This window comes from Triticum urartu, chromosome 4 (genome assembly GCF_003073215.2).
Source record: "Triticum urartu cultivar G1812 chromosome 4, Tu2.1, whole genome shotgun sequence".
Classification (NCBI taxonomy): Eukaryota; Viridiplantae; Streptophyta; class Magnoliopsida; order Poales; family Poaceae; genus Triticum; species Triticum urartu.
Genome location: NC_053025.1, coordinates 493,931,163 through 493,945,858, shown reverse-complemented (window position 1 = coordinate 493,945,858; position 14,696 = coordinate 493,931,163). Strand labels below are relative to the sequence as shown.

Sequence of the window (14,696 nt, the reverse complement as noted above, 5' to 3'; positions counted from 1 at the left end):
GCATTTTATGAAGAGGAACAGGCGATAAAAAACCATCACTATGCTCTTAAATTGGACATGATGAAAGCATATGATAGGGGCGAATGGGATTATTTGAGAGCCATAATGCTGAAGTTGGGGTTCTCTCAGAGGTGGGTAAACATTGTCATGGGCTTGGTCAGCTCAGTCTCATATTCAATTCTTTTCAATGGGAAGAAGTTGGAGGAGCTTAAACCTAGTAGAGGTATCCGTCAGGGAGATCTGATCTCCCCTTACCTATTTTTATTGGCAGCGGAGGGTCTTTCAGGCCTATTGAAAAATTTAAGTGAGTCATCTCAACTTGGGGGGATACAAATGGCGTCATCGGCACCACATGTCAATCACCTTTTATTCGCAGATGATAGCCTGTCGTTCTTCAAAGCAAATGGTGAAGAGCGACTGAGTTGTCAAACCTGTTGGATGTATATTGTCAAGCTTCAGGTCAGAGGATTAATCCTTCTAAATCAACGATACATTTCAGCATAGGATTCCCAACTAATATCAAAGATGAGATCAAAGGAATCCTAGATGTGCCAAACGAGGCTTTAAATGACAAGTACCTTGGTATGCCTTCGGACATAGGTACTTCAAAAGTTGGTGCATTCAAATATCTCAAGGATAGATTGTGGAGCAAGATGAAGGGATGGATTGAGAAAACATTATCTTCGGCGGGTAAGGAGGTCCTGGTTAAATCTGTTTCACAAGCAGTCCCGGTTTTCTCTATGTCTTGCTTCAAATTGCCAAGGGATCTGTGCGAACACCTAAATAAACTAATCAGGCAGTTTTGGTGGGGGAGTAAACAAGGAAAACGGAAACCGGCATGGGTAGCATGGAAGACCATGACTCAACCAAAATTTATGGGAGGGCTAGGATTCCGAGATTTTGAATTGTTTAACCTTGCCCTTCTTGCACGACAGTCACGGAGGTTACTACAACAGCCGAGCTCTTTTGTGTGCGCGTATGCTGAAGGCGATATACTAGCCGAGGGGAACGATATTTTCAGCTGAGCAAGGCAAACAACCCTCGCAGGTGTGGCGTGCTATCATGGAAGGGAGGGAGGTCATGTGCCAAGGATTGATAAGGAGAATAGGTGATGGAACAACAACAAAAATCTGGGTTGATAACTGATTACCACGGAATGCAACAATGAGACCTATTGCTTGTTTGTCTGCTAACCCACCCATGATGGTAAGTGAACTCATAGATAATACAAGTGCTACTTTGAGGAGGGAGGTCATTGACCAAACCTTTCTGGCGGCGGACAAGAGTACGATCCTGAGTATCCCTATTTGCACTCGGCGGATGGACGATTTCTGGGCGTGGAATTTTGAGAAGAATGGTATATTCACGGTGAGATCAGCTTATCGCATGTTAGTAGACACAGAGAAAGAGAGAAGATTGGCTAGAAGGTACTGCGAGAAGTTCGGATTATGAAGCACAAGCGAATAGTTGGACATCTTTATGGTCGGTTAAGGTACCAGGGAAGATCCGTAATTTTCTTTGGAGACTTGCCAAACATTCAATCCCTACAGAGGATGTTAGACACAGTAGGAACATGGCTGAGGAGGATAAGTGTCAGTTATGTGGGATGCCAGACTCTTGGCGTCATTCATTATTCGATTGCTCAACATCACGGTGCGTGTGGGCACTAGTATATGAGGATGTGCCTGAGTATGTCCAGAGGAACCAAATGCTAAGTTGTGGTTATTTTCACTTATAGATGATCTATCGCATGCTACTTTCATCAAGCTGGTTGTCACCCTTTGGGCAATCTGGGCAGCTCGACGTAAAGTTATAACGAGGGGGTTTTGCAAAGTCCGTATGCGACACATGCTTTTGTGATGAACTATATAGCAGAGCTAGATGCAATTGTGGAACCTAATAACTCTGGTGTGCAAGTTGCACCACCGGGTGCAAGGCAAAGCACAAGTCATTGGAGAGCACCGCACATGGGAGTGGCCAAGATCCAAGTTGATGGTGGGATAGCTAGAAACGGAAAGAGCGGGGCAGCTGCAGCGGTGTGTCGTGATCATTCAGGATTTTATTTGGGATTCTTCTAATATGGTCTTCAGGGACATAGCAAAACCAGCGGCGTTGGAGGCACTGGCCTGCCGCGAAGCATTGGCATTAGCACTCGACCTATCACTTCACCGCATCGTTATTGCATGTGACTGCAAAGGAGTTGTAGCAGAGATAAAGAATGGATTGGAGGGAAGGCACGGTGCTATCATCAAGGAAATTTGTGCTCCAGCGAGAGACTTTATTAGCTGCGATTTTATTTGTGAAGGATGCAGTATGAACTTTGATTCTCATAATTTAGCGAGTAAGTTTTCTTCTTCTTTAGATGTGGATCGGTACTTGTGGCTGGGATCTCCCCACGACCCGTTTGTAATTCCTGTAATTCGTACTCCAAACATTGAATAAAGTGTGGTTTACCCCTAAAAAAATCTGAAAAATATATAACCCATAGAATTGGGCTCGTCCGGCCGTCCGTCAATTAATCCGCAACTGGCTTGGCCCGGCGAAAACCAGGTCCGTATACAATAGCTGCACGCGCCGGACGGGTCACGAGAGAGAACCACACGACACGGTACAAGGCACAGACACAGGAGGGGCGATGTGAAGGGCCGCAATAATGGGGGATGGGTGGCGCGGGACAGGTAGTAGGGGTAGGAGTAGATAGAAGTCGCCGTCCCGCGCCGGGCGCCGTGCCTGCAGCAGGCGCTTGCTGACCTCACCCACCCTCACACGCCTCGCGCCCCCGCACTGCCGCGACAAAATCGCCCGGCCCCCCACCCCACCCCACCCCGGCCGTCCGCCCCCGCCTTCCCCCGCGCTTTACCCCTCCCCCGTTCCTACCACCTCAAGATCCGATCCATCTCCAGTGTGATCCCCCGGCTCCTCCTCGTGACCCCCGACGACGACGACAACGGAGGCCAGCTCAGTGGCTCGCTCGCTCGCTCGCTTTCTCTCCCCCAAATCACAGCTTTCTACCATTACCGGCCAGACCGAGCCGCAGGGCACTGCTACGAGTAGAACCGTAGAAGTAGAAACTCACCACCGGCCACCCACCTACTACTAACCGATAGATATAGATAGGCAGAGGCGGGGTATAGGAAACGGGAGAGAGCAGCAGCAGCGTAGTAGTAGTACTACTGCGACCACCACCACCACTACCGCCGTGCTGCAGGTCTCTATCTACCCAGTGTCCACCTGCGGCTCTCCTTCGCCCCGCTCCCTCCCTCCCCGCGCTCCACTCTCTCTCGACTCGTCGTCGCTCCCTTTCTCGCCAGGTGAGGTGAGGCACCTTCCGCTTCTCTCATGGCGCAGTGGCGGCCGGCGGCTCTTTGTTGCTTGGGTTGAGCCGTACTGATCTGCGTTCTTCTCTGTTGCTGCAGGCAGCCGCAGATCTGCTGCTGTTGATCCCCGGCTCGGATCTTGATGATTTGGGGGCTCTTCTTCAAGTGATTGCTGTCACTTCTCTGGCCTACCTCTACCTGGTACGTCTGTCAATTACTCCAGCTGTGTATGTTTTGTTTTCTTTTGCTTTTTGGGTAATGTGTGTTTACTCGATTCTTTGGGATTAGTGAGAGTGAAGAGTGGAGTAGTACTACACTGGGTTTCTGTTCAGGTTTTAATGCTGTATCCCACATTGTATAGTAGATAGATTCTTCATTAATCAGCCCCCCCTCCCTATCGTGGGTGATGCAATCTGTGGGCTGGTCCGCAAACAAGGAAAACTTTATTTTATATTTTAATCTACTTCATGCTAAAGTCGAGTCGAATTTCTTGTCCATCTTCGTTATTCAGAAGAGTCCGGCACGGCGGATGACCCAGCAATCAATCATCTAGTAGTATTTTTTCTTCTTTTGTTATTATCTTGTATACGAGTACAGTTGTACAAATTTTTTCCTTCTGGCTGGTAGTCAGGCTTCCACGGAACCGGATCCTCTAACATTAAGAAGGAATGTCACGGTGCTACAGTGTTAGACTAGTGTAAAACGAAGAAGCAAAGTTAGAGACTGTTAGTAGATAGTTAATAGGTTGTTTACTACTGGTATTACTGTAGATATAGATAATTTAAACTTTATTTTATTTCACCATCAATTTATTTGTATGTAATTACTATAAATGTACACCGTAGATCATCAATTTGCAAATTAATTTAAGTCGTTTTAGACATAATCATATGAATTGAAAGAAGGAAAGTTAGGGTACTGTAGCTTCTCTAACATTGCTTCTCAATGTTAGAGGATCCGCTTCCGGCTTCCACGTTCACACAGGCTCACAGGAATTTGTCTTGTTTTTTCTCTTGTTCTCCCCCAAAAATCAACCCAAATGGACAAACAGGTTCCGTTTTCTTGAGGGAAACGGGGAAAGACGGTCCGATGTTGATTTAATACTGGACTAGTACCTTGACTGAATTATTGAAGGCTGGCTAGACCCCGTGCGTTGTACTTGTGCATTACTATTTTTTAATACAGGCTACCGCACGGTCTGCACTAATACTATATGAATAGCTTCACCCCAACCTCCCAACTTTGCTATTCCCTCTTCCTTTTATTGTATCTAAGATTGTTAACATATCCAAATTAGAACATTATCATGTCGAAAATTGTCTGTGTGCAAGTCCCCCGACCAGCTGAGGGCATGGGGACACATCATAAATCATAAGTCCAGGATCCCAGGGAGACAACATGATGTGATCATCCACCGACAGATTCATGGCTCTAAATTAAGATAACCCAACACAATATTAAATGTGTACAGCGGTACTGCGTGCTAGTATTGCTGATCACTAATCCCGGTTAATTTGTATTCTGTCTGGCCGAAATGCAAAAGTTACATATGTGTTAGCTTTTCCTGGTTTGACTGAATATGAGCCCCAGGATTTAAGAGATTGTAGTTTCCTGAATCTTTTTCTGTTGAACCTTTCAGGATATTGGATTCAATCAGGTGGTAATTTCTCCTGTTGCTCATACACGAGACTGAAAAGGCGTGCATGTTATGTTAAACCGTCACAAAGATGGCGACAAAAGGACAGCTTGTTAGAGAAAGGAATGTGAAGATCACATCAAGCCGTGAAGGTCGTCAGAGGGGTAATTCACAGTCAGAACAATTAGTGCAAGTTCCAAAGCAAAAGGACTCGGCAGCCAGTGGAAACATTGATGGAAAATTTGAAGATAGAATCAGAGTTGTGAAGAATGACAAGATTCGTAGGCAGCGAGAACCTCGAAATGCAGAAGGGAAGAGCTCAAAACCATGGCCTGCACGAAAAGCAACTACTGTTGATGAACTTGTCAAGCATATGTCCAAAGTTCCTTCGTATTTACAGCGCAAAGAGATGGCTGACCATCTTCAGGACAAGGCGCTGAATGTTGGGGTTCTTGAGTGGGGCCTTCTCGCAAGGTGGTCTCACGAACAAAAACATGAGCCCTATAGCAGCCATGGAGCCTCTTCATCTGATACCAGCAGATCTGTTCTATTCTCTTCTCCATCTCATTCTTCTGCAAGCCCCAGCAGCAAGTCTCTTGATAGCAATCAATCTCCACTGAATGACCAGCAGCACTGTTTTATGAAGTCTCAGCAAAGCAGTCCTGTGGACAAACACCATGAGAAGGCCAATCCACCTAGCCCAAATTCTGCAGTGTTGAGCTTGTTGCCAGGGCATGGCAAGTGTATTCGTGCAGAGAACAATGGTGGCTTAAATCTCAGCGAGTTTTCTCCCCCAGCAGACTCTCTGATTGCTGCCTCTGGGAGTTGCACGCCGCATGATATGGTTGATGATGAAGATGCTACAAGGAAGCTAGAGGAGGCTGTTCATCACTGTTCGCGCAGGCTTTTTACAGATGATGATAACACCAGGAGAAGTTTCTTCACACCCAATGACGATGATTCCATGTGTGTCAACCCTCTGCAGAGCAATGGCATCAGTGGTCTAGTACCTAGTGCTGTGATGGAAGCAGAAAGAAATGGCAGTAGGTCACCTGTCGGTTTCTTGGAGGATATTGGCCAATCCCCTGAACTTACTCGTATTCCATACTCATGTCCACTCCCCCTCATGGATTCCACTGAAGAGCTTGGCGCCAGTAGCTCTGCAACTAGAGATGCTTTTGTTAGTGCAGCTGTAACAAGAGGTGAACATGGTAACAGACACAAATCTCCTGTTAGTGTCTGCAAGAAACCTCTCCTGATTAGCTCAAAGTTCACTGATATGGATGTGCTGCCTGATCGTCATCTTGTTTCTGGGCTGAATGGAATGGGCAGATGCTCTAGCCTGAAGGAAGCACCATCTCCCCGACAACCTGACACCTCTGTGGATAAGATTAATGAGGACAAGCGATCAAACAGCAGAGGTAGACGCAGCCCATTGAGGAGGATGTTAGATCCTCTATTAAAGCCTAGGCAACCATCCACTTCTGTTGCACCAATTCAAGCTTCATTTGTTCCAAAGTGTCATCTGTCAAGCAGTATTAATAAGCAATCGATTAACTTGGAAGGCTCTGGATCACAAAATGTGCAGCGTAGGTCAGTTGATGCAGTAGTCAATTCAAATAACCATGCTGAAGCAAACATAAATCAGCCTCCTCGTGTGCTGTTGAACAGTGAGAGGTACCTCAACCAAGAAAGGGATTCAACAAGAACAAGGCAAGCGCTTCTGCAGCTAGCATGGAAAAACGGCTTACCTTTATTCATGCTTTCTTACGGTGATTCTGATATCCTGGCGGCCACTGTGAGAAGGAAAGGAACCTCTGATAAGGATGATCTGGAAAGTGCATATACTTTATTCACTGTTGAAGAGCCCAAGAAAAAAAGTGGAGCTTGGATCACAGCAGGTAATAAGAACAAGAAGCATCAACTGGTATCCAGTATTGTTGGGGAAATGAGGATCTCACGACGAAAATCAAGATGCTGCCACGCAAACGATTTTCATGTGCACAGGGAATTTGTGCTGGTTGGTTCTGAACTGCTACCAACACCTGAGGAACCTGGCGATTCACACATTAGCAGAGAAATTGGGGCTTTTATCAGCGCAGTTCCTCAAACAGCAGAAACTCCTCATCAATCATCTTCACAGAATTCTGGCCGAGGTAGTTCAGCACCAATTGGCTGCTCTTGCCCTCCTCTGGGAAACATCTACGGTAACATGACAAATGCTAGTTCAGCTCCAGCCAGTGTTATTGCCATACTACCGAACGGCTTCCACGGCGCATCAACTTCTGGACAGCCTTTACCTCTGATGGAGAGGTGGAGAGCCAGAGGATCATGTGACTGTGGTGGGTGGGATGAAGGTTGCACGCTGAGTGTCCTCACCGACAACACCCAAGGAAACCAAGGATGCAAGTCTAATCAGGTGAACCAAACGCAGGATGGCAGTCATCGATTCGACTTGCTCTCTCAGGTGTGCCTTTGTGCTTCCCTACTCTTGCTTGCTTCAATCAATGATTTAATATCAGTATCCATGACATAACAAATCAACTGACGCTTGATGTAACCTTGCCTGTATTTATTTGCAGGGTCGATCACGGGAGGATCGGCATGCCTTCAGCATGGTTTCGTTTAAAGAAGGGTTATACGCAGTCGAATTCAGATCATCCATTGCTCTACTTCAGGCCTTCGCAATGTGTATAGTGATGCTTCACGGGAGGAGCCCTGTGAGGACGCAGGCCGATTTGCCAGCCTCGCAAGACGATGCAGTCTTTGCCGATCATAAGCTGAAGGCTATGGCAGCAGCCGGCCAAGGTAGAGCTCCGGCCAGCTATGTGCCGCGTCAGCCACCTCTATCTCCCGTAGGGCGAGCCTAGCCAACAAGCTTGCCGCCATAAAAATGATGTGTTCCTTTTCATTTTTCTCTTGTAATTTGAGCAGTGCTGCTGGACCAATATATGATGGTCCTTGTGCGATTCTCACACATGGCAAGTGATGAATCTTATGGAACTGGCTTTAGGCATAAGCTATAGCTAGCTGTACATGTAAATGTGACTGTGATGCTGCTGCAAGGCTCATCTCAGTGCTTATTTACCCCTTTCATGTGCTCTCTTCTGAGTGACTGACAGTCAATCCCATGCAGTAATGGTATGCTTATTTACTACTAATAGTGATCTAAGAGCAACTCCAACGGGCCGACCCAAACGGACGGTGTTTTTGTTCGTTCGGATCAGCCTGCCGCCTGCTCTCTTTTAGATTTGGATTGGCAGTGCGCCCAACGGGCCGACCCATTTCATGACCGCGCGCGCTTTACATCATGCCAGCGGCCATGCCGTCGCCCTGGCTTTGGCGCTCCAGCGCGCGGGAAAGGTTCGTGCGCGCGGGTTTTGGCGCTTCAGCCCGCGGAAAAGGTTCGCGCGGGGGAAAAGCGGCCTAGCACATGCTGGTTTTGCAAACGCCGCGGGGGAAAAGCGGCCTAGCACATGCTGGTTTTGCGAACGCCGCGGCCGACGCTCGTTATGAGAAGGCGCTCCCTTCATACTCTGTCCATCGCCCACTCGTCTCGCCCTCTCCTCACTAGCCTCGCCACCTCTGCGCCACCATGTCGATGCGCCGCCTGGGCACTTCGGATTTTCGCGGAGTCCGCGAGCGCCCTCCGGCGCCTTCTCCTCCGAGATCTGGTTTGAAAGAAACGCCTCATCCTCGTCACCTTCGACACCGCAGAGAAGGCGGCCCGCGCGCACAACGCGGCGGCGTGGCGCCTCCTAAGGCCTCGTCGGGATATGAATTTTCCCGACGTGTCGAGCCAGCGGGCGCAGGACCTCGCGCCTCTCCCGCGGCTTTTTACCGACAAGGATCATCGTGTCCATCGGAGGCGGCAGCGTCGCCTCGCCATCGCCGAGATGGACATGGAAGCCATGGTGGTGTGGCGCGAACGCTCCCGCAGGACATCGTCGATGAGCGCCAGTTCTACAAGTATAGGAGGACGGAGCGAGCCACCTCTCAGGAGGACAAGCGTGCGCGGAAGCAAGCCGCTCAATTGAAACTGAAGCTACGAGAAACGTCGGGTTGGGACTTGGAAGACGAGCAGCATGCTAACGCCTACATTCAGACGTCGGAGGAGGACATTACCGAGTCGAAGTCGGAAAGCCACGAGTAGTCGGTCTTTTCTTTTATCTATGTACGCTAGAACTATCTATGTATCCTTTTTTTTATCGAAATAATGGCCGGCGGCGTCAACGACGAAGCAGGCGGGCGAGGGTGTGATGTTTGATGTGGAAAGGCCAATGTGTCACCGACCAGCGGGCTCGAAGAAGAAAGAGGGCGAGCGCGCGCGTCCGTCTTGTGTCCGCGCCGATGCAAATCCGGCTCAAAAATAGGCCAGGAATGGGTCGGCAGGCGGATGAAAACGGACGCGTGTTCGTTAGGGTCGGCGTGTTGGGCCGATCTTTTTGTCCGCGCCGACCCAAACGGATGGCGGCGGACGAAATGGTCGCCCCATTGGAGAGTTGCTCTAAAAGGTTTTATATTACTCCCTCGGTAACTAAATTTAAGGCCTCCTTTGGTTTAGAGGAATCTTGTAGGAATTTCATAGGATAGGATTTCTATAGGAAAAATTCCTTTAGAGCCCTTTGGTTTGTAGGAATGGAATCCTATTCCTGTGAAGGAATTCTTCCTATCCTCCACATTTCATAGGAAAATAAACATTAGTCTAGACTCAATGGAAAAAATCCTATGATGTGAATCATATAACATCTTCTTTTTTATTCCTACTCATAGGATTTGAGATACATGTCATCTCATTTCCTATGACTTTTCTATTCCTATAATTTTTCTATTCTATGAACCAAAAGAAGCCTAAGACTTCTATTTAGTTAGATGTAGTACATTCTTATTCAGAGGTAGTAGTTCCTAGTGCTCCAGGAAGCCGTCCCTGTGGCGTCATCCATTTTCTTCAGAAAAAGGCATGCTTTATCTCGTCATACATTTTCTTCAGACAAAGGCAGGCTTTGAAGACAAGTTAATGTCCATTATGTGACCAAGCAGAAGTGGGAGATTCTTTTAGATTTACATTGACGGAGCTTCGTTGAGCTCATTACAACACATCTTCTATAATTAGAGTATACACCTAGCCCGAATCACTCACTACTACTGTACGTAGCTCACTCCCAATTCTAGCTTAGGCTTTATCCACACCTCATCAATCAAAAAGGAAAAAAAGAAAAGAAAAGTCTCACCTGAAACGTATTTACAGATGTTGTAGATATTTGCGACGAGTGTCACGTACACACATACAGCTCTATCTTACTACTACTACGTGTTGTGTGTGGTGTTGGTATTGGAATGCCATCATCATCATCTGGCGAGCAGCGACTCCGTTTCGTCCAGGTTGACGGCGGCCACCTGCGACGGCCCCACGCGGACGACGGCCACGGCCGGTATCCTGAGCGGCGGCGGGCGCGCGGGCTTGACGACGGCGAGCTCCTGCTGCTGCGATTCCTTGGCGTCCCTGAGGTCGCTGGGCGGGAGGAAGCAGTCCATGGAGAGGCCCCAGATGTTGAAGTCGACCTCCTCGATGTCCCAGTGCTCCTCCATGCGCGTCCGGGTGTTGCCGCCGTCGTGGGTGTCCCCGAAGCGGACGAGCGAGACGGCGGTGCGGCCCGAGTGGGCGATGTTGACGCCGTCGACGGCGCGGTAGTCGCGGAGGCGCGACTCCATGGTGGTCTCCCAGAAGACGGAGCCGCCGCCGGCCGGGCCGCCGGACTTGATCTGCAGCAGGTGCGAGTCCTCCAGCTGCACCAGCAGCCCCGTCCGCTGGCTGAAGTAGCCCCACACGGTGTGGCGGATGATCTCCACGCTGCTGCTGTTGCGGGCCCGCAGGCTGGACGCCTCCGCCTCCACCTTGAGCACGAAGCAGTCCTCGCCGTCGATGCTCCGCTCCCCGATGCACACCGAGTCCTCCGCGAACAGGCTCGCCGTCAGCATCGGGTCCAGCCCCTGCACGTCCATTCGCAGAGAACACACACGTCAGCTCCACGTCACCACCCACGTGTCCACCCCAAATCATCAGCCGTGCAGGTGCGAAAACTAGAGGGTTGACTCCATGGTCAAATTAACAACGGGGAGGTCGATGGATTGGAGCACGCGGCGAGACTAGACTAGTTTTTTTTGCGCGATTACCGGGAAGAGTCGGGCCGGGTGGGCGATCACCAACCGATTTTGATGACGGAGGGGGTGATGAGTGATGAGGCCCATGTCCATGTGGGTGTGTCCGGCCGGCCGCACATGCCCGCACGTTGGCCCCCTCCCCCTAATCACGCCGCGCCCTCCGCGCTAACCATGGGTATGTCGAGCCCCCCTCCGTCGTCATTGCGGCACTAATTACCTTCCCAAGCACGAGCGACAGGATACTGGCAATGATGACGACTCCTCCGCCCCATACCTACGTAACGTATCGGCGAGATACCTGGGTCTCCAGCGCGACCCGACCCGATCTTATCCCCGACATTGCTCTGGGCCTTGACCACCAACGATCAAAAGGCGTAATCATGTCCGCGGCCCGTGCGCGAAATTAACATCCCTTCTCCTCTGCTCTGCCCCGCCCCGCCGACAGCGTGCGTCCCAGGGGAGATGCACGCACGCACGTACGTACGTACGTACACGACGCCCCTGATCATTTGGCATGCACGCGGTACAGTCGACGCCGCGCGCACCGACATAGCGATGGTAATGGCGTTGTACCCGGCGTACGGCCTGCCCCAGATATTACCCTGCCTGCTCGTAAGTATCTGGGCATCGAATTGTTTGCGTAGAGAGCGTCTAGGTTCATGTCCATGCTTTTTTCCCGGAGAAGTTCGTGTCCATGTTAGCATATACGGCAATACCAACAAGGCAACCACTAATTAAGAGCCATTGATCGATGACAACAATGGGCGCGCCCCCTACGTCCGACCAACTAGCAACTTCAGGCTCGTATCACCAGTCCAGGCGTAAGCTGTCTACCTAATGATTTTCTTCGTCTTTCATCAATCAAAATCTTATGCTCGTCTGGTTGTTGCGTGAAGCTTAACCACTGCCCTAGCTAAGTCAAGCTACGTGAGAGTTCATTGCGTTCAGTAGCATGCATAGTGGCTAGTAAAAGTCTTAGGATACGGTATACGTGTACGGGGTGTACCGGAAAACACGTCCACGGTACAGGGCAGCAAACGGTAACGTGTACGTGTGGTCGTAGGATACGCACCTGGAGCGATCTGCGGAGGGGGCGCGGCGGGCCGCGGGAGGCGTGGGACTGGTGCCACGGCGTCTGCCGCCAGGCCACCTTGCCGTCGCTGCCGGCGCTGATCTTGCAGCCGGACACCACCAGCTCCAGGCACCACAGCTCCGGCTTCTTCTGCCACAGCACGAACCCGCCGATCTCGCCGCCCTTGCCGCCGCCGCCTTTCTTCCCGCCGCGGTGGGCGCCGCCATTGTTGCTGCCGCCGCCGTCCGCGTCGCTGCTGTTGAGCTCCGCGGCCGTCATCCGCACCTTGCCCATCGCGTACATGCTCGTCACTTTGTTCAGCGCCCACTCGCCGCCCGACGCCGCGATGTACTGCTGCACGATGTACTTGGCCGACGACGATTCCTGCCATGCCAATTCAGTCACGACTATCGTCAGAAACCAATCTTCTTCTTGTGTCAGAAGCAAGAAAAGAGCTGGACGTACAATGGGGTCGCCCTTGAGCTGCTCGCAGAGCACGGAGGAGGGCGACTGCTTGGCGTGGCTGACGGGGAGCGGGATGAGCGGCGCGCCGATGACGCCGAGCATGAGCTGCAGCTCGCCGCGGCTCATGGAGCAGGGCTCGCCGGCGCCGGAGCGGTCGGCGGCGTGCGAGCGCATCCAGGCCTTGACGCCGGTGCAGCCGAACCTGGAGCCGCCGCGGGAGCTGCCGCCGCCGCCGGAGAACATCTCCTCGGGGATGGGCACCTCCAGGACCGTGTCCAGCGCGTCGTCGCGCTCCAGGTTGGGGCACAGTTTCCTCATGGGGCGCGCGTCGTCGCTCTCCCACAGCTCAATCTCCTCCTCCTCCGCTTGGCCCTCGACGCCGCTGGCTCCGTGGACGCGATGCGATGCGCAGCTCTGTTTCTGTCTGTATGGCCAAGTGTTGGAGAGAGCTCGCCCTCCTTTTTGTTGGGGTTATTGCGCCTCCGCCCTCGTCCTGCTCTCGGTGGTCTTGTACCGGTTTCTCATGGGCCGTGCGGGCGGCTGGCAGCTGGGCCCCGGGGATTGGCCCTTTCCTTTCGTTATCTTTCCCGGAGTGTGAGTCTGGTCGTGGCCGCACGCACGCTCTGCCCTATCTTGTTTAACAATTTTGTTTTTCTAGGTTTTCTCGGCGCGTCAGCGCGTCAATGAAATTACACATTTCCCTTGTGGAGTTTCAACCCCCTCCTTTTCTGCTGGGCTATGGCGTTCCCACGCACACGCTTCCTTTAGTGGAGTGCATGTGGTTTTCCGTGGACTTTCCGGTTTGAATCGGTTCTTGTGAAATCAAATTTTTGGCCTAATACGACCTATGTTTTACTCGCCCACTACGGCCAGAAAGGAAAACATTCCTGCATGTGTGAGGCCGTCAAGAGCATGACACTTGTTCAGAAGCAGACTGAACTGCGAATCAACCTGTGGTTGAGTTGGTTAGGTGGACAGTGGTATCTCCAACCCATCAGGGTTCAAATCCTGGTGCTCGCATTATTTCTGGATTTATTTCAGGATTTCCGGCGATGCGCTTTCAGTGGGAGGAGACGTTCCCGTCGACGACGAGGCGCCTACGGTGACTTCGTAAATCTCAAGATGATATGCCGGCCCAATCTCTCGGAGGTGCTCATAGGGGTAGGGTGTGCGTGTGTGCGTTCATAGGGGTGAGTGTATGCGCGTGTATATGAGCGCTTGTGTCTGTACTGAAGCTCAAAAAAAAAAAGCAGACTGAACTTGGAAGTGTCACCAACAAAACATCGATCCTTGGCAAGCAATTCGACTTGGAAACTTGCGTGTTGCTCTTGTGAGTCCAGGCCGATGAACAGCGAGCTCTACCATCACATCGTTCAATGCCCAAGATTCAGGATGACACAAGCAAGCAAGCAATCCCTAACGGTTTCTTCTGCCCGACCCCGGCGGTTCGCCATCGCGCGCACTGTGCTCGCAGCAGTCAGGACCTCTGAACTGCACACAAGAAGATGATGGATGTTCCTTCCCGGTTTCACTCACCCACCGCGACGTACGGCCACGCAATCAGGCTGGCTGTCCCCGGGGGTCCCTTTCCGTGACTGGTAGCCATGCCTGCCTACGTGAGTACGTGACCAGTACCGGCTTGGAAAAGGGCTTGGAGGAGCTAGCGGCAGTAGCTGCAGCACGACCGGGATTAGGACTCTGTTGACGCTCGCGCCTCCCCAATCGTCTCCGGGACCCGGCCGGTAGGTCGCCGCAATGATCGTCGCTTGATTGTGCCGCGCGTGGCCCGAGATCGCAAGGACGGCCGACGGGACGCAGTTTCCACCGGGAAAGGAAAGGAAACCGCGCGTGGCCCGAGATCGCAAGGACGGCCGACGGGACGCAGTTTCCACCGGGAAAGGAAAGGAAAAGGGGCCGTCGCATCCCGGTGGTTGGGCCGGCCGCGCGAGCCATTCGCGGCGCGGGGGGATCGGATCCCGGCTCGATTCCAACCTGTTTTGATCGCGCTGTGGCTGTACGCTTGCGCCGTCCATGCGCGCTGCCT

The 14,696-nt window shown here is 51.5% G+C and overlaps 2 protein-coding genes across 5 annotated transcripts; one reads left to right on the top strand and one right to left on the bottom strand.

The window, feature by feature from the left end:
* Positions 1-2,810: 2,810 nt before the first annotated feature.
* On the top strand, positions 2,811-10,145 carry LOC125552240. Of its 4 annotated transcripts, none has more exons than XM_048715730.1 (4): positions 2,811-3,311; positions 3,427-3,518; positions 4,957-7,420; positions 7,536-10,145. In XM_048715730.1, the coding sequence occupies exons 3-4, from the start codon at positions 5,045-5,047 to the stop codon at positions 7,821-7,823; spliced, it is 2,664 nt and encodes an 887-aa protein (XP_048571687.1). In that variant the 5' UTR covers positions 2,811-3,311; positions 3,427-3,518; positions 4,957-5,044; the 3' UTR covers positions 7,824-10,145. The 4 variants fall into 4 exon arrangements, with proteins under 4 accessions (XP_048571687.1, XP_048571685.1, XP_048571686.1 ...); XM_048715728.1 differs by having other exon boundaries at positions 3,417-3,518; XM_048715729.1 differs by having other exon boundaries at positions 2,811-3,316.
* Positions 9,978-13,142, bottom strand: LOC125552241. The gene is made up of 3 exons (XM_048715731.1): positions 12,653-13,142; positions 12,188-12,571; positions 9,978-10,944 (listed from the first exon to the last, which is right to left on the bottom strand). The coding sequence occupies exons 1-3, from the start codon at positions 12,968-12,970 to the stop codon at positions 10,303-10,305; spliced, it is 1,344 nt and encodes a 447-aa protein (XP_048571688.1). The 5' UTR covers positions 12,971-13,142; the 3' UTR covers positions 9,978-10,302.
* Between the last annotated feature and the right edge of the window lie 1,554 nt (positions 13,143-14,696).

Coding starts and splice junctions, on each gene's coding strand:
- LOC125552240 (XM_048715730.1), top strand. CDS start 5,045: ATGGCGACAAAAGGACAGCTTGTTAGAGAAAGGAATGTGAAGATCACA. Junction 7,421..7,535: donor GATTCGACTTGCTCTCTCAG/GTGTGCCTTTGT, acceptor ATTTATTTGCAG/GGTCGATCACGGGAGGATCG.
- LOC125552241 (XM_048715731.1), bottom strand. CDS start 12,970: ATGAGGAAACTGTGCCCCAACCTGGAGCGCGACGACGCGCTGGACACG. Junction 12,572..12,652: donor AGCTCAAGGGCGACCCCATT/GTACGTCCAGCT, acceptor TTGGCATGGCAG/GAATCGTCGTCGGCCAAGTA. Junction 10,945..12,187: donor CCCTCCGCAGATCGCTCCAG/GTGCGTATCCTA, acceptor ATGGACGTGCAG/GGGCTGGACCCGATGCTGAC.